Source organism: Caretta caretta, chromosome 6 (assembly GCF_965140235.1).
Source record: "Caretta caretta isolate rCarCar2 chromosome 6, rCarCar1.hap1, whole genome shotgun sequence".
Classification (NCBI taxonomy): domain Eukaryota; kingdom Metazoa; phylum Chordata; order Testudines; family Cheloniidae; genus Caretta; species Caretta caretta.
The window spans coordinates 107,986,475-108,004,525 of NC_134211.1; the positions used below are offsets into that span (position 1 = coordinate 107,986,475).

The following is an 18,051-nucleotide window of genomic DNA, read 5'->3' on the forward strand; positions in this document are numbered from 1 at the left end:
GGAGGTAATTGATGGGACACCTTGAGTATCACGCCTGCTTTCTGACAGACTCTTCTGTTTCTTCCTGCAAGTAAATGTGTTGTGCCTTCTTTGGACTCTCCGGGCCAGATGTATGTAAACAATCAAGAGAAGATAATTCTCACTTTCCAAGCATTACTAAATAAAGTTAATCATATTTATGAAAAATGTGTGTGAATGTAAAGTTTACTTTGGAGCAAATAAATAGGACCATTGGTCATTTCTAATGGTTTCCTATCTATTAAAAAACTGGTCCACAGGCCCTTACTAACTCATACTAACTGTTTGTTCACAAGGTGCCTTATTAACCTCTGAGCACCTGAATGAAAACTGAAAATAGCAATTACCAGAAAGGCATCACTGCCCAATGAGTGCATAAAGCCCCAGAACCAGTGTAAAATGTACACAGCATTATTAGGATGTATTATTTCTATAGCACTCCACGCCGGAAGATGCGATTGCAAGGGCCGCGGAGTGAGAGTGCGCTAGGTGTGCATATGCAGTACTGCTTGTACGTATAGATTGCTGTTTGTTCTGTGGGTGCATATGCTGTGCTCAGTATCGTCCGCTGTGTGTGTTTATGGATGGTGTGTGTGCTGTGCTTGTATGCATGTCTGTGCATGTGCTCTGCGGGCACTGTAGTCTCTGCATTATGTGGGAGGTGCATAAACACCGCACGTGTGTGTGCATGTCTCCCGGGTGCACATGTGCAGGACTGTGCGCGTTATCTGCGTGTGTGCCTGGGTTCGCGGGTGGCGCAGGTAGTGGGCTGGCTGCCGTGGGAAAAGCCGAGCTCCCGGCGGCGGCGGCGGCAGGAGTGGGGCTGGTTGCAGGCTGGCGGAAGTGTCTGTCGGCAGCAGTGGGCAGCAGAGCTCCGCCGGCTTTGTGTTTGTTTCCTCTCTCTCACGCGCCCAGGGAGCGGGGAAGATGGCAGGGCCCCGGGAACAGCTGTCAGCCGCCGAGGACCAGCTCCACAGCTAGCGCCCTCGACGCCGGAAGATGCGATTGCAAGGGCCGCGGGGTGAGAGCAGCCCCGGAGCAGCAGGGAGCCCCAGCCCCGCTTCGTGCAGCCGATGCGGCAGCCTCCGCGCCTCCCTGGCGTTCACCGCGTTCGGGGGGGTCCGACATTAATCACCCGGCCGCAGCTCGCCGAGCCGGACTCGCAGACCAACTTCCCCGGGGACGCACCGAGCGAGTCCCCTGAACTGCGGGGAAGATGAGGTGAGGGCGGCCGGGACCGGGGCCGGGACCGGGGCCGGGGGGAGGCGACGGACCCGCCCAGCGGGACCCAGCAGCAGCCGGCTGGTTTGGGGAAGCAGCTCGGGGGCGGCTGATCGACATGGCAGGAGCGTCCCACCTGGCGTCCGGTCCTCCCACGGGCGGCCGGGGGGAGAACCCGTGCGCCCGGCTGCAGCCCCGCCTCTCCCCGGCTGGGAGCCCCGGGGGCGGGCCGGCTGCTCGGGTAGCCCCCCGCCCGGTGGCCAGGCGTGTGTTTCCCAGGGGCCGCGTGTCCCCGGCCCCCCTCCTCGCGGCGGCGCCCCGCTGCCATGGCCGTGGCCGGCGGGTTCCGCCCACCTGGCTGCGCGCGTATCCCCGGGGGCGGCCCCTTGCCTTGCCCGGGCAGGCCGGGCTGCGAGCTTCGTTCCCCGCCCCCGGACACGCACCTGGCTCGCGGCGCGGGAGGGGAGCCCCGAGGGCAGGGCGGAGGCTGTGGGCTCAGGGGTGGGGGCAGACGTGCTGCCGGACCCACGCGGCTCATTCATTGGCCTGTGGTTTTATGAAGGCGGGTGACTGGCCGGGTTGCTGAGGCTCCCGGCGAAGTGTGGCCGGGGTGGAGCGCTGGATGTCTGGGCTGGGGCGATTGGAGCCGGGCAAGAATAATGGGGCGGGGGTCCCCTGGATCCTCCCCATCCTCACTCCCAGACAGCCCCTCCCCAGGGTAACACAGTTGCTCTCACTCGCGCTGCACTTGCTTGGCTCGGTGTTTGTGCAGGGGGAGGGGACCCCCTCAGCTCCCCCCTCCCCGCCGCATTTGGGGGTGGATTTCCCGTGGGCGATTTTGGGTTAGCTGTCTGTCTTTCAAGGACTGGTGTAATTTGCTGCCCTTTGGAGGGAACGGGGGCATTCCTGCACAGGGGGAGGAGGTTAAGCAGCGCTGCGCCTCCTTGTCCTTCCCCGGATGGATAATACTAGTGGGTGGTGACATCTTTGGCAGGTTTGACTGTCATTACTTTAAATCCGTGGGACAGATTATGTCCGTGGTTATAAAAGGCTGCAGGCGGGTTTGAAAATAGTGCAGCAGCACAGAGCCGGGAATCTCCAACGCTGATGTTGTTTGGGTAGCACACTCCAGCTTCTGCCGAGGCTCATCTACCCTTGCCCTCTGGCCTGCAAACCAGCATGTAAGATTGTAAAAGAGCTTCAGGGGAGCAGAGAAAGTGTACCCTTGAAAGATTTCAGTGTAGATCCTTCCTGATCATGCAAAGATCTTCCTCTAACAGGGGGAGCTGGCCAGATTGCTGTAGGTTTTTCCAGGGCAGTTTGGCTATCATGACTCTTAGGAGCAGAGAACATAGATTTCATGTAATCAGAACAGAGCTGGAAGGAAGAGGTCATCTATTTCTAGACCGTAATTCCCTTCCCCCCAAGCAGTGCAGGAGTTCAGTCTGGTTGTAAGTGTCTCAAAGCAATGTGGCTTCCACTGTTTCCCCATCCCACTGTATAATACTGTTGATTCCTTCTGCTTCACCATCTCCTTTATTTATTAAAGCACTGTGGCTTGTCTCAGGAATGGGAATCACAATCAAAGACCAAATTGTCTTCTGTGTCTTTGGTGACTTGGAAGACTTTTGTTTTGTATTGCTCATAAGAAAGACAATAGAATTTTAAAAACTTTTTTCCCCATAGGGCACTCATTATATGCAGCTATATCATGCTTCAAATAGTCTCTTTAAAACTTTTTTTTTCTTTTGGGGAGAAATTTGTTTTGCCGCCTTAAGTGGGTAATTTGATTTTGTATTTTTAAAGGTGTCCATTGTTGATACGTTGGTGTCTTTTGGATACAGTCATATTTGGACACTGATACATACCATGGATATTAGTATAAATACTGAATTGGTTAAATCCACTATATACACATTTACTGGCAGGTTCTATCTAACTTACTTCATTCTTCCCTCCTCACAAGGGAAAGAAAACCCACTTAAAAGGAATTTAGGTGTAAAATTCTCCTCTAATAAATGTAGGTTGTATTACTCCAAGAGATCCTGACAGACTGCAATCATTTAATAAAAACCTTCAAGAATCTTTCTATATGTGTGTTTTTATTTATATTGCTTTTCAATGGTGAATAGATTACAGTACCTTTCTTTGCACTGAAATGAAATGTTTCTCAGTTTGAAGTAAAAAATTTGCCTGTATATTTTAATTTTTCCTAAAAAGAAAAGGAGTACTTGTGGTGTCCTCAGTTTTGTTTCTTCCAAAGAGATAATCTAGAACATAATGTATGAATAGAGAACATGCCATATATTATGGCTGACCTGGAGGGATAGCTCAGTGGTTTGAGCATTGGCCTGCTAAAACCCAAGATTGTGAGTTCAATCCTTGAGGGAGCCATTTAGGGGGTTCTGGGGTAAAATTGGAGATTGGTCCTGCTTTGAGCAGGGGGTTGGACTAGATGACCTCCTGAGGTCCCTTCCAACTCTGATATTCTATGAATCTATGTATGAATTTTCTCACTGTCTTATAAAAGTGCTTTGAGATCCTCCAAAGATAGATGCTATATAAGTGCAACGTATTATTACTTATTCAGTACTTAAACGTGCAGAAATATTACCTCCCACTGTACAATAAATATTGCTAGTTTTTTTAGTAGCAGATTTTATTTATTTTTGCAAGCATCATGCAGTTCTATCATTTTACAGAAATACATCTATAAACACAATCTCTTCATGTTCTGGCAATCTTTGTACAGTTTCCTGCCGATTTGTTAATCTTCAGTATGTCTTATAAAACACCTCCTTGTGTTTGAGAGGCATCCACAAGAAATACATGGAGCCAGCCATAGTATTTTGGGGTGGGTCTGTGGAGCAGTTTTTCACCTTTACCCTCCCAAGTAGCTAACTTATGTCCACCTCGATCATACCACTGTACACACGGCTACGAGCTATACACCAGTTGAGAGGGCTCGCCCTCAACATATGTGATTCGTTTTATCGAAAAATGGGTACTGAGAAGCTGCACCTCCTTTTTAACTGTGAGGGTGATCTAGCCATTGGAACAAATTACTGAGGGAAGTGGTAAACTCTACACCTCTTGAAGTCCTCAAAACAAGACTGGATGCCTTTCTGGAAGACAACGTGTGCTTGACTAAAGTACGATCGCTTCAGTGCAGAGGTAACTGGGTGAAATTCTATGGCCTGTATTAGACAGGAGGTCAGACTAGATGATCTAATGGGTCTCTTCTAGCCTTAAAAAATCTATGAATTTCTCCAGACTTCTGTTGCAGAAGTGGTGCCGGCTTGTGCTGAGTCGCCTACTTTAAAAAAAAAAAAAAAAAATCCCAGGAAGATGCCATATCTAGGTATAGAGCTTTGTGTTTGTCACCAAAGTGAAAGAACACAAAATAAAACAAACTGATGTACAAAACAAAAACTCACCCTGCAGTGATGGCTCCTGGTTACAGGGCCATTCACTTGTGTCCTGGCCATCCCCTTGTTATGATGGAGGGGCAGCGGGGCCAAATTTGAGTGAGCGGCATTGCAACCTGGTGACTGAAGTCTCCCTCCCTCCCCACCCCTGGTTCTCCCACCCCTGCCAGGGGCAGGATCCAACCCTTCCCTCTTCCTCTCCCCCTCCCCCAGGGCATCCTGTGCTCCAGGGCAGAACCCAGCCCCCAACGTCACCCGCGTTAAAAAAGATAAAACAACATGAAATTCCTAAAAATAAAACAAAAAAATTACAACACAAAAATCTCACAGGGCTCTATCTGTGTGCATCCCTAATCTGAAGGGATGAAACCAACCCACTGCCGTGAGACAAACTGAACCAAATATGCATACAGTAACCATGTACAGTAGTAACAGTGTGCATCATGAGCTTTTTAATCCAATAGTTTTGATTGAAGATTTACTTGAGCAAAGTCTTGACAGTGTTGCAATAAACCCAGCATTTCAATTACCTTATTGCCCTCTCATTTCGCAGTTCATGTGGCAGCATATATATAGTGGCCAGCACTTTTAGTTTGATGTAAAGAGAGCTGTATCTGCAGCTTAGTTTTAGTGTTTCCTTTATTTATTTGCTCTAAATTCCTTTCTGTTTTGCTCACATAACAATCAGGATTATAATCACAGAAAAGGAGAATATGCTGGTTTTTGTATATCACCTCATTTTTAATTGCCTTATTTGATCAGACCAACAGGTCCATCTAGTCCAGTATCTTGTCTCTGTCAGTGGCTAGTACCCTGTGCTTCAGAGGAAGGAGCAAAAAAAACCCCAAGTGGGTAATCGTGTAACAACCTGCCTGTAGAGGAAGTTTTTTCTATCCCTATCAGTTAGTAATTGACTTAACCCCTGAAGCATGAAGCTTGTAGCCTTTCCAAACTTTGTTTTAATCCTATATACTGTAACTGTGTTGTTCTCATTGTCTATATAAACGTCCCTTTGTTTTTTGAGTTCTACTGAGGTTTTTGCTTCAATGATGTCTTGTGGTAAATGAGTTCCACAGACTAATTAAGAGGGTGGGTGGGTGGTAAGCAGTAGTATTTCCTTTTTATTAGTTTTAGATTTGCTGCCTTACAGTTTAATAGAATGTTCTCTTATTAAGAGTAAGGATGAGCAAAAGAGTCTGTTATGCCTTTTCTGTGCTGATTCTTCTTTTTCATCTCTTCTCTAAACTGAAAAGACTGGAAGTATTTAATCTCTCTTCACATGGAGGTTCCTCCCCCCCCAATATTACTAATTATTTACATCAATTGTCTCTGAATTCCTATTTCTGCTATATCCTTTTTTGAGATAGCATGTCCAGAACTGAACACTGCTCCAAGTGAGGGTATACCACTGATATACATGCTGCCATTGTCATATTTCATTACATTCCTTACACATTGTAACATTTTGTTTGGTTTTTTTGACTGCTGTTGCTTACTGTGCAGTGGTTTTAGTAGAGCTGCCCCTGGCTTATTTGGAGTTGTTAGTTAATGTAGATTATGTATCAATGGTTAAAATTATTCCTTCTATTTGTTCATTGCTTTGCATTTATTAATATTGAATTTCATGTGCCATCATGTTACCTGTTGACTTGGCTTTATTTAGTCCCTCTGGAGTTCATCACAGTTTTCTCTAGTTCTGACTAACTTAAATAATGTTATCAAAAAGAAAAGGAGTACTTGTGGCACCTTAGAGTACACAAGTCCTCCTTTTCTTTTTGCGAATACAGACTAACACGGCTGCTACTCTGAAACCTTAAATAATGTTATGTCAGTTGTGCAGAATTTGCCACTTCCCTGCTATAACCTTTTCCAGATCATGAATGAACTTGTTAAACATCACTGGTCCTGGCACAGAACCTTGGCACACCTCACAGTTAATACTGTGCCACAATGAAAGTTGACTATTTACTCCTCTTCTGTGGTTTTCTGCCTCTTAGTTTTTGTTCCATGACATTACAAGTACCTCTCTACCTTTGTGATATTTAATTTTCCTTAATAGCCTCCTGTGAGGGATCTTATCAAGGGGAAGTACATTTTATCAACCTGCTCTCCATTATTCCCTACTTAGCTGACATGCTCAAAGAATTCTAGTAGGCTAGAAGACCTGGTTTTCCTCTGCAGACACTCTGCTGATTAGTCCAAATCAAGTCAGGATCACCTAGGTGTTATATAATTCTATATTTAGTTTATTGCTTCAGCTGGTTTCCTTGCTAGTGAAATAGGTCTCACTGGTTTTGTCATTCCTAGAATCACTCCCTGGTGGTCCAGCAGACTGCCTGATTCTCTTGCAGGTTTCCTGCTTCTGATATATTTAAGGGATTTCTCATTGTTCGTTGTTATATCTTTGACTATTTGTTCTTCAATTTCTATCTTGGCCCTCCTAATTTTCATCATAGCTTGCCCATCATAGCTGATGCTCCTTTCTATTCCCTTCACTAGGGTTAGATTTCCATTTTTGAAAGGATACTTTTTTGGCTCAAAAAAACCTCTTGAACCTTGCCATTTAGCTATTTTGCCATTTCTTGCCTTCATGCTTGCTGCTCTCAGTATTCTTTCTGTGTGCTGGCCATTGCATGTGATAAACAGTATTGAGCCTCCTTTTTGTCTTAGATTTGAAGTATTGAGGGAATTTATTAAACTTTCAAATTAAATGGATTTTCCTTAATGTTGAGCCCACAAATTAAATTAATTAACTCAAGTATGGATTTCTTGTATCCAAGGAGATCCTAGTAACAACCTCATGTTTCCTGCCTGAATCTGGACCTGAAGATAAATATTCAGCTCTCCAATCTGCTGTTTTATTTCCTTTGATCAGAGCTTTAGAAAATGTAGAAAACTGTGGTGTCAGTCTTCATCAATCAGATTTCCATGGTCTCCACTCATTTAAGCATTGGCTTTATTCCTGTAGAAGTAGTTTGAGTTTTAAAAGATGTCCTATATTTTCTTTTCACTCATTTCAGAGCTGCCAGTGATCCATAAATCTTCTCTTATTCACCCCAAACCTTGGATCTCAAGGGTACTGAGGTAAAGTTGAAGTAACTGTCATAATTTCTTTGCCTGGGCTGACACAGTTGGGTCAATAAATACTTCTTATCTTTACTCTTACCCCAGGCAGATTTCATCAGCGGTAATCCAAGGCTTCCATTTCATCTGCTCTTCTGATTTAATGCGTAATAATGAGGGCAGTTGCTATCTCCACTCTAACTCAGAGCTCCACAGAGATTTGTCTAAGCTATTCATTGACAAAGCTCCCCTCCTCCATTCCCCTGCTGAAGTTTTAGAGTTGCATACTAAGAAAAGCACAGTTCTCATAGGAACAGAGGCATGACCTAGTAAACTGAGTCAGGCTGTGTGAAATTGCAAACATTTAAGTTTTTGATGAGAGACAATTTTGCCACCACCAGATTTTTCACAATGGAGTGTTCACATCAAAATGCAAACATTCAGATTTTTATAGATTGAGTCTCAAAAATCGATCTTAACCCATATGAAATTCTGAAATTCCAAATTTTGAAAACAGTAAAGTTTTTCCAAAGAGAGATTAAGAGGCAAATCCTCCCTCAAAATACCCATGTAAACCTCCTGCCAGCAAAATGACCCCTCAAGCAAAAAACTTCAACGTTTCAGTGTTCTGCTACAGCTGATTGAAATCGTAACAAATTGCAAAGCTTTCAAATTTCACTGAATATTTCATGCAACCCTGATTTGAGAAGAGGCCGGGGAGCCAGGAACTCATGAGTGCTGACACTGACTGTATGCGTTCACTACAGAGTATGTCTTCACTTCTGTTGCTTGGATGCTGGCCCAAACCCTTCTCTTGTCCACTCACCCAGCCCTCTACCCTAAGTGTAGTGGTGCTTTACGCCAGGGCTAACTGGCCCAGCTGGGAGTATGCTGCTTCAGATGCTGCTTTCGTGCAGTGAAGATGTAAGCTACATCACTTGAATGTTGATAGACTTCCAGTACCTTCCCACAGTTTCCCCTTTATGATCAGAAGGGCAGACTCATTCACCCACTGTTTACTTGGAAATAATGCTGCTCAGCTTACTGCAGCACCCAGAACCATGGGATACGCCCCCAGAAATCCTAGCAACCCACCCAGGGGAGTGCAGCACCTGTGAGGACACCGTAACTTGGGTATGGCTTTCCATTGTGGCTGTTCAGACCCCGGCTAGGCTAACCCAGGCTTTGAGACCTGGGTGCTGATCACTTAGATTAACTCTGTAGTGAACACATACAGACTCATGGTGGTCTGTAGCAATTTAATCATTTAACTACTTTGGCTCCACTACCCTATTTGCAGAATGAGGATGATAGTACCTACCCGATGAGGTGTTAAGATGTATTAGTTAGGTCCTAGTCCAGCAAAGGATTTAAGCACGTGCTTAATTTCAAGCACACGAGTAATCCCATTGAAGTGCTTATTTGCTTTGCTAGAGCGGAAGCACTTTGAGGATGAAAAGATACAAATGCTAAGTATTACAATATGTATTTCCTGTACTCCATGCACCTCTCTCTATGTATCCTTCCTTCTCCCATGTGCTCTTCCCTCCCTCCTCATCAGTGCCTCTATTCCTTTCTTTCCCTGACTCTCACGCATCTGTTAACTACCCCACCACGGCTCCAATAATGAACAGACATAAAAGAGAATGAAGTGGAACTCCGGGTATGTCTGCACTTGAGCTGGGAGACGTGATTCCCAGTTCACACAGACGTACCTGTGTCAGCTCTGCTTTTATTAGCCTGCTAAAAATAGTAGTTTAACCAGAGTTGGTGAAGGTACTAGTGCACTACAAATAGTAAGGTAGCCAGGGTAGCCCAGGTGGTAGCTCAGGCTAGCCCCTCCCCCCGAGTAAGTACCCACCCGGACCCCTGAATACATAGTCAGGTGGCTAGTCCGAGCTGCCGCTCAGGTTACCTCAGCTACCGTACTATTTTTATCCCACTAATAAGAGCAGAGCTAGTACAGGTTGTCTTAAATACCTTTTAATGGCATGCTCTCTCCTTTTCCCTCTTACCTTTTTTTAAATTGTTGGGCAATAACAGCGCTCCCTGTGTGTGCATGTGTGTATAGCAACTGGGACAATTGGGTCCTGATCCTGACTGGGACCTTTGGGAGTTGTCACAATATACAGTATAAATAAATAAAAGTGCAAATATTGTGTCTGATACAGAAATAAGTGGTTTTTTTGTTCAGTCATTTTTGGTTAATATCTGTTTCAGTAAGTAGGAGCTTTAGCACAGACTAAAATTATCTCATAACGTAATGGCATAATTTTAGTAACCTATTGTAATTTTACTGTATTATGAAAGTTGCAATTTGTTTATATGCTAATCTCTGCCAATTGATGGCATCTTCTTGGGTTGATTCAGATGAACTTCTGATCTCAGCAATCATTTTCTTAAGAAACAAAAGTTGATGGGCCACTAAATAAGTCAGGCTTGCTTTCCTCATTCAGCTAATCTCATTGTAGCGCCTGTAACCCAGCCAAGTAAGTAAAGCAAACAGGATTTGGCCTGTCACAAATGCACCAAATGGTATAGATTTACTTTTTCTTTAGCGTTTTATACAGTGGCCTGGATACAGAGTCACTTTCTTTTTGCCATATTTGTTGCTGTTACATTTTCCCCAAAATAAGAACTGTCCATTTATTCAAGCACAGACAGAAGGGTTGGGTAGCTTCTCTTAAGTATAGAACTTCAGGATCATTACTGCATCTGAAATGCTGTTTTGTAGGCTGTTACAGAAATAGCCCTAACTCTCCCTCAGTAACCTTGTATAGCAGTAAGTATTTTCCCTTTCTCTCCTCTTGCAATGGACTGAAAGCAAACTTTTAAACCAGCGCACTGGCTGTTTTCAAACTAATGGCTTTGCATTCAGGCTGAGGAAAGCAAGGTACAAAAATCAGCTGTTGTCCTAAGTCGAATGGTTCATTCCTTTTTGGTTCACGGCTTGAAACTTTTTTCTTGATCACACCTGTTTGTGAGTGGAAGATTATCAACATGCCAAACTTCCCTTGCTTCCCAGATAAAACTTTTTCATATGGAGTAAACATCTTAAGGCAGCATTAAAACAATTCTTTTAATTAAAAAGGAAGAGGGGAAAAAAAAAGAGAGAGAGCTTGGAGAGCAGAGATGTGTGCAGGCAGCTATAACAGAGTGGAGATGAGTGTCAGATACAGATTAAGAGCCAAGCTGTGCCCTAGGATACGTGTATAAAACTCCCATTGAAGTCAAAAGGGATTAAGCATATGTACTGGATTCAAGAGCAATATGTATTCAGCCAAATGGGAGAGCGAAGAGGCTTTCTGGAGTCTGAGCTGCTTGCTGGACTCGAGCAGCATCTGTCCCCCTGACCAGAGTGCTGGGATGTAGAATATTAAACCTACCATTACTGCAAAAGTACCTATGAGGGGTGGTACAGAGATACCATGATAGTATATAAGACATCGAATCACCAGCAGCCAAGCCAAACCACATCTTTCTCTCTTTTCAAGACCTTGCCAGATTTGGGCTCTGCTGGAGTCTGGATCCTGGAGCCTGCAACTCCTGACCATCCTTGCTGATCTTAACAGCTGCCCCAACAAAGTAAAAGATTGGAGGCAGAAATGAGGCTGGCTGATGCCAGGCATTAAGACCCTTACACACATGCTTAAGCTTACTAGTGTGGGAAGTTTAATTGATGTCAATGAGTTCAGTGCAAGATTGGGGCCTAATACAGGAGATGAAAATACTGTCCTGATCTTAATGTACCTGGATTAAAAAACAAAACAGCAACAAATATTTTCCTCTCTGAATTTTAAAGAACATGACACTAAGGGAAATCCTATACTCTACAGAGAAGAAGACTATGTTTATCCTATTCCTTCTTTGTGTGCAGCAGTTATCTCTCAGCTAATATACAGGAGTCACTCTGAATTGTATTTTCATGTTGTCCATAGGTCCTGGCCATTTGCCGGTATCTGAACTAATTCCACAATGAGATAAACATATACCCCGCATGTACACCTTGTTTCTTGTACATCCAGGACATTGTTGCCCAAAGTCAACCTCGTGGGTATATGTGACTACTCCTGCTCCACGGTCCTTGGAATGTGTTAGTTGTTTGTTATTTATACTGCATCTTGGGTATGTGTGGTGCTTTACAAGGTGTTCTGAGAGGATTACAATCTGGAATTAGAGCAAAATCATAACAAATGGAGAAAAGATCAGAAGCAATAAATGAAAGGAGCTGGATATCTCCCTTGCGAGATGTTGTTTCTTGCAGTGAATAAGAAACAAAAGGTTGCATCATGGATTTCTAATTAGTTGCTTTTAAAATATATAATATAATAGATTTGAGGAAGGGACTAGTTGTGGTGCAGTGGAGACTGAGAGTCTCTAGGCCTGACAGAAGTGAACGAGGAGGGGTGTCAGGACTGGGCAATGGGCAATCTGACCTAGTGGTCACAGCAGGAGTCAGGCGTCAGGCCAGGTCCGATAGCAAAAGGTCAGAGTCCAAGACAGGCCAGAGGGTAAACAAGGGTAGGTGTCAGGAGCAGGCAGGGTTAGGTTACCAGGAGATCAGAAGCAGGCAGTAGGTGCTGGTATTTCAGGGGAAGTAGCCCAAAGCAGGGAGAACCCAATTGCATGGACAGCTTCCTGTTCCTGTGCTTGGCTCACAGCTTCTAAACCCATCAGGATGCCCAGCATTCTGCCAATCAGTTTCTAGGACTGGGGTCCTCTGTCAGAGTTCAGCGCCTATTCTGATGACCGTTAGCAGGTCACTGGGTGGCAAGTTGGAGCTTACTAGCTCCAAAGAACCCTGAGCAAAGCCAGACCAACACATCTGAGGAGGAGTAAGGTGGGGCCGGGGAAATGGCCTGATTCTGGGCCAGCTTCAAAACTGCTCTAAGTTACCCAGCTACAGGGGAGCTGCTTCACTGGCTGAGGATGAGAAGCACAGTTGGGGTCATGGATCTCTCCTAAGTTCAAGTCCCCTAGATTTGTTTCTTGACAAAGAAGTGCTTGAAATGTGCCATAAAAAACAAGAAGGTGGAATTAAGAGACACCAAAATAGGTTGCTTGTGTTGAGCCAGGTGGCCTTTCCCTTGTCCTAAAGCAGGGGTAGTCAATTCTTTTTTATCAAGGTTGAAATTTCTTAATCAAAGCATAGTCAAGGTCCAGACTCCAGAGAAAATAAAACAAAAAATAATAAGTAAATAAAAAGATTTTTAAGGATCCATTCAAAAGCCTCTGGTGTTTTTGACTCTGCTGTATTTCTCTTCACACTGACTCTCTTAAGATACGAAAAGGGCAAAAGCCAAAGGGATTGGATTTCTCCCAATTAATGGTCTTCCAGCCTAACCACAGAAAGTCAGTGCTTCTCTGAATGATATGGGAGGGTACAGAGGACCATTTTCTGACCTTACACCCTATGAAATCCCATCGACTTCAGGATATAAGTCAGGGCAAAACTTGACCCATTGTCTCTGAATTTGGTGGAGTGACACACCAGTAATTTCAAAGAAGGCAGTTAAGTAGCTGAGGACCCTGCCTCGTTCTTGTCAAAAGTTTAAACTTTGTTTTTGATTTAATTAAAAGTTCAGATCTAAACTTTACAATTTCCATCCACCCAGTGTAAATAAGATTTGCTTGTTTTTCTGTCCTGAGCTGATAAACAAAAACTATTGGCAAAATTGTATAACCAAATGTAATTACAAATCTTTGCTGGAAACAGAAAAAAAAAACCCCAACAACCCATTGTTTTAAAATTATATAGTGTGAAAGCTTGTGAGCATTACAGAAATAGCACAGGAGAAAGTTTCAGAACTAGACACTGAACTGGAGAAGATGGAAACAAGTTCACAAAGGGAAAAATGCATATTGTGACTTGCTTCAAACGATGAAGCACCTGTGTTGAAAGATCTGCAATATGAATACTATTTTTCGGTTTAGCTTCATGCAGTTAGTCAGTCAGTACCTCAAAGTATGAAATCTGTGTTGAATACTGGTTGCGTTACTGATGGATTTTTAACACTGCTTTCATTCTGTAAGGAGGGTACATGGAAAGAATTGTTCCTACTGCTTAGGGCTCAAGGCCTACATCTTCAAAAGGAGCTAGTGATTTTTGGGTAACATCAATTTTTAGATGCCTACTTGAGACACTGCCAGGTCACAGATTGTTTTGAGTAAATAAAATCCTTTGTAACAATTGCTGCAAAGCCACAGATCTTGGCTCCATTCCCAGGCAATGTATTCTGCTGACGTTTCATCAGGTGATGGAAACCTTTCTGCCACTGCTTGTATGGGCACCAGTGAGAAAAGCCAGTCATTGTAGATTCTATATACAGATATGTCCCAAATGCTTTATTGAAACACTCTAGCAGTAAGGTCAAACTCTGGCATGTGTAGTCAATGAATATTTATTTAATTACTAATTTAATTCAGAGGTCAGATTGATTAACCAATATGAAAGGCATCAGATGTATAGACATATACGAGACTTCTAAGCTCAGATGCTAAAACAATGCCTTCTTTTTTTCTTTTTTTAATATACACCCTCCATATCCGCTTGGGCATCTTGTCCATGATATGAGTCTGTTCTTTCAGTCTCCATCTCTTGTTGGCCAAAGTGTGTGGCCACAGATCCAATTTAGGCCTGATCCTGTGAACTTTCTGTGAGCAGAACTTCCATTCACTGCCGTAGTCATTCCTCACATGGGGATGGTATGGGAAGAGCCCAGTCCTGCTAACTCAGAGTGCGAGGATCCTGCTTTGACTATACAAGCAAATGAGAGCAGAAGATTCCCTGAAAAAGCTTATTAGAAATGTCATTAGCTACTAGAGGTCATAGTCCAAATGTGATTCTCTCTTGGAAGCATGGCGTACACCTCCATGTCAGTGAGGTAGGGTTGGAGTGTTGGGTCAAATTTGAATACCCTGAGGCCAGAGCGAAGAAATGTGATGGATTTGAATTGCAGTTCGACTCCACAGATGGCACCTGCATAGGAAGGAAGTTTTAGAGATTCATGCCCTAAATATGATGTAGTGCATATATTTTGTGTCCATATTTTTGCATGCAGGACAAAATCTCAATGAAATTGAGTACTATAGGACAAACGTGTAAAGTACATTAGGAGGACCCACTTCTGAACTTGCACCACTGAGAATCGGCAGTGATGATATGAAAGTCAGTAGAGTGTAAATAAGGTGAAAATTAGGTTAGAGACTGAATATATATGAAAAGTGACTTTCACACTTCACTGTAGGAAGTTAATCCTTTATGGTTACTTTTTTTTTTTCCCCTATTAAAAACCCTAGACAGGTACATTGTATTTTTGTTGTTTGTTTTGTTTTGTTAATGTGCAGGATGTTTTCAAATATGGATTAGTAATCTGTTAATTTTTAAAATAGACATAAATTCATCCTTTTCTAAGATTTTTTTTCAGGACATCATTATAATGTCCCATTAATATCAGCCAGGATATTGCAAATATTGAAAGACTGAGAAATGAAGATTTGCAGTTGCCAGGTCTCTCATTTCTTCAGTAGACTCAAGATGAGTTTTAACAAAGCTAAAAAGCAAGAGGAAAAATCATGAGACAGGGAATTGGCTGAGCCCATAACCTGAACTCAGCAGAGCACACCGACCCTGAGTTAGTGTCCAAACCCTACCCTGGCCTGGGGAATGAATTCTTTTGTATCTCAAAACCACTGTCAACAAACGTGGCTGTTCCTGGGGGTTTCTCCAGGATTTCCTTTGTCCTAGTTTCCTGTAGTCCAGTGGTGTCCAATATCTGTCCTGCATGTAGCTCACCTGGGCTACACAGAGTCAATAGAATCTAAGTTTTCATTTGGAAAAAAAATAAACTTTCTGACCCTGATGGTTGGAAAGATACCCTTCCAAATTTAAAGGCTGTATAATTCAGTGTAGTGATGTCTTCCTCAGTGTGCAGAGAGCCTGAAACAATGGAAGTGTATTGCAGCTAATTGCTGTCCCAGACCTATAGGCAACAAAATATAAGACAGCAGGGACTCCAGGTACCATGTTGGTTCCAGACAATTCCAAACCTGTCACCTACAGAAATAATTGTGACTGAAAATTGGAAAAGGTTCAGAGAAGAACTACAAGAATGAGTCAAGGTCTGGAAAACATGCCTTATAATGAGAGCTCAATCTGTTTATCTAAACAATGGCTACATTTAGAGTACTAAACTGTACCGATATAAGCACTTATGTCAACACATGCTAGAGATCCATGGTAAGGCATTGTGCTATTTGAACTATATCTGTTTCTAACAGGTCTAATTAAAACCATGTAAGCCAAGCCAAAGAGAAGGTTTAGAGGTGACTTCATGGTCCATAAGTACCTATACAGGAAGATGATGTCTGATACTCAAGGGCTTTTCTGTCTAACAGAAAAACGTGTAACCAGATCCAATGTCTGGAAGTTGGAGTTAGATGAATTCAAACTGGAAATAAAGTGCAATATTTAACCACGAGGGTAGTTAACAATTGAAACACTTTACCAGGGCACGTGGTGGATTCTCCATCACTTGAAATCTTTAAAACAAGACTGGATAGCTTTCTAAAAGATATGAACTAGTTCAGACACGAGTTATGGGCTTGATGCAGGAATTACTGGGTGAAATTCTATATTCCCTGTTGTGCAGGAGGTCAGACCAGGTAGATGAACATAATGATTCCTTCTGCCCTTTTAAAATCAATGCATCAATTAATAATTCTAATTAACTTAGTTTAATATATTTAATGAATTAATTACATTAATTTACTCTTAGATGTGATTTCCATGCATTACTCATGGCCTGATTCTATACTGTATTGCTTTCCCTTGATGTATAATCCCCAGCCATGGAATTTAAGTGCATATACCTTCTGACTAGCCACCAGCAGCACTCTTTTGGTCCACTCCACCCAATACCATAGGCTCCCTTACCTAGTTTTCATGTTGCTTTTCCTACCTTTTCCACTTTAGCTTCCTTTTATCCTCTGTGATGAACTGGTGATTTGGCCTTATGTATACTATATGGATGAGTGCAACAGAAATGCAAAGATAAATCTGAAAATGGCAGAGATGTTTTCCCCCCAAGAGTGGTTACTTATTGAACATGGATAATTTTGAAGTCTAAAAATGAAAGAATTTCTAATCAAATAGCACCAAGAAAATGCAGTGCCATTTATTTTCCCCTTTAGGATTTTATCAATATTAAGGAAAATTGCTATTTTTAAAAAAAATCATATGTATACATTTTATAAGTAGAACATGCAAATGTGAGAAATTACAGCAAATTTTCTTACAATATTTAATAATATTTTAATAGGAAAATGTTTAAATGATAGAATTAGGATTATATTAATTTTTATCCAAAAGTATCATTTGAAAGACTCAATATGTACAATTGTGGTAATATAAATTGTATATATGATTTTAGTTAATGCCTTTACAAATATGAAGAAAATTATAGAAACTTTAGCCTGACCCTGTAAATATTTATGCACATGCATAATTTTAAATGAGTAGTCCAGTTGGCACTACTCACCTGAGTAAAATTGCATATGTGATGAAGTTTTTGCAAGATCAGGGCCATAGACAAGGGGCTTGATTTTGATCTCACGCTGGTGTAATTGAGGAGTAAATGAGTAAATCAGTGGAGCGTCACCTTTTTAAAATCAGGGATGAGTCATTTGTTAAAATCAAACTCTGCATATCTTTAAAGTATAGTTATCATAGGTTGTGTGTGACGCTGGGACAGAGTATGTGTTTGTTATGTAGAAAGCAGCTCTGTACTTTTGCATATGTGGGACTTCTCAATAACATCTTAAAGATAAGTTTAAATTGTATTTATAAATTAGCAAAATGACACAGCAGTCATGGTGTTATTAGAGATGGGTGAGCCAGTGTTGAGTAAATAAAGAACTTACCTGAAATTTAGCCCAAAATTTAACATGAATCAAAACTCGGATATGAAAATGATGGGGCTTGTAAGCACACAGTGTGAAGATTTTAAAAGGGATTTAGGAGCATTGTATTTCTAAATCCCTTTGAAAATCTCTCCCTAGAGCAGTGGTGTCCAAACTTTTCCTGTTCTGCCCAACCCTTACCAGTAATGAAATCTGCTGAACACCCCTCCCCCGATCCCCATTACTACCTAGTTGTCTCAGCAGAGCAGCTTGGGCTGAAGTGGGCAGAACTGGGTATATGGGAGGAGCTAGGACTAGAGGCAGAGTTGACCTGGGAGCGGAGAGGGAATGAGGGCAGAGCTGGGCTTGGGGTAGAGCAGGGGGCGGAGTGGAGCTGGGGCTGGAGCTGGGCTGGGTGACG

The 18,051-nt window shown here is 42.8% G+C and overlaps 1 protein-coding gene across 1 annotated transcript in view; it reads left to right on the top strand.

The window, feature by feature from the left end:
• The first annotated feature begins 735 nt into the window (after nucleotides 1-735).
• The window catches only part of EVL (Enah/Vasp-like), a 208,888-nt gene continuing 191,572 nt past the window's right edge, over nucleotides 736-18,051 (top strand). The window contains exon 1 of the mRNA XM_048853438.2: nucleotides 736-1,239. Coding sequence (XP_048709395.1) covers nucleotides 1,235-1,239 — 5 coding nt within the window. The 5' untranslated portion in view covers nucleotides 736-1,234. The remainder of the gene's footprint in view (nucleotides 1,240-18,051) is intronic.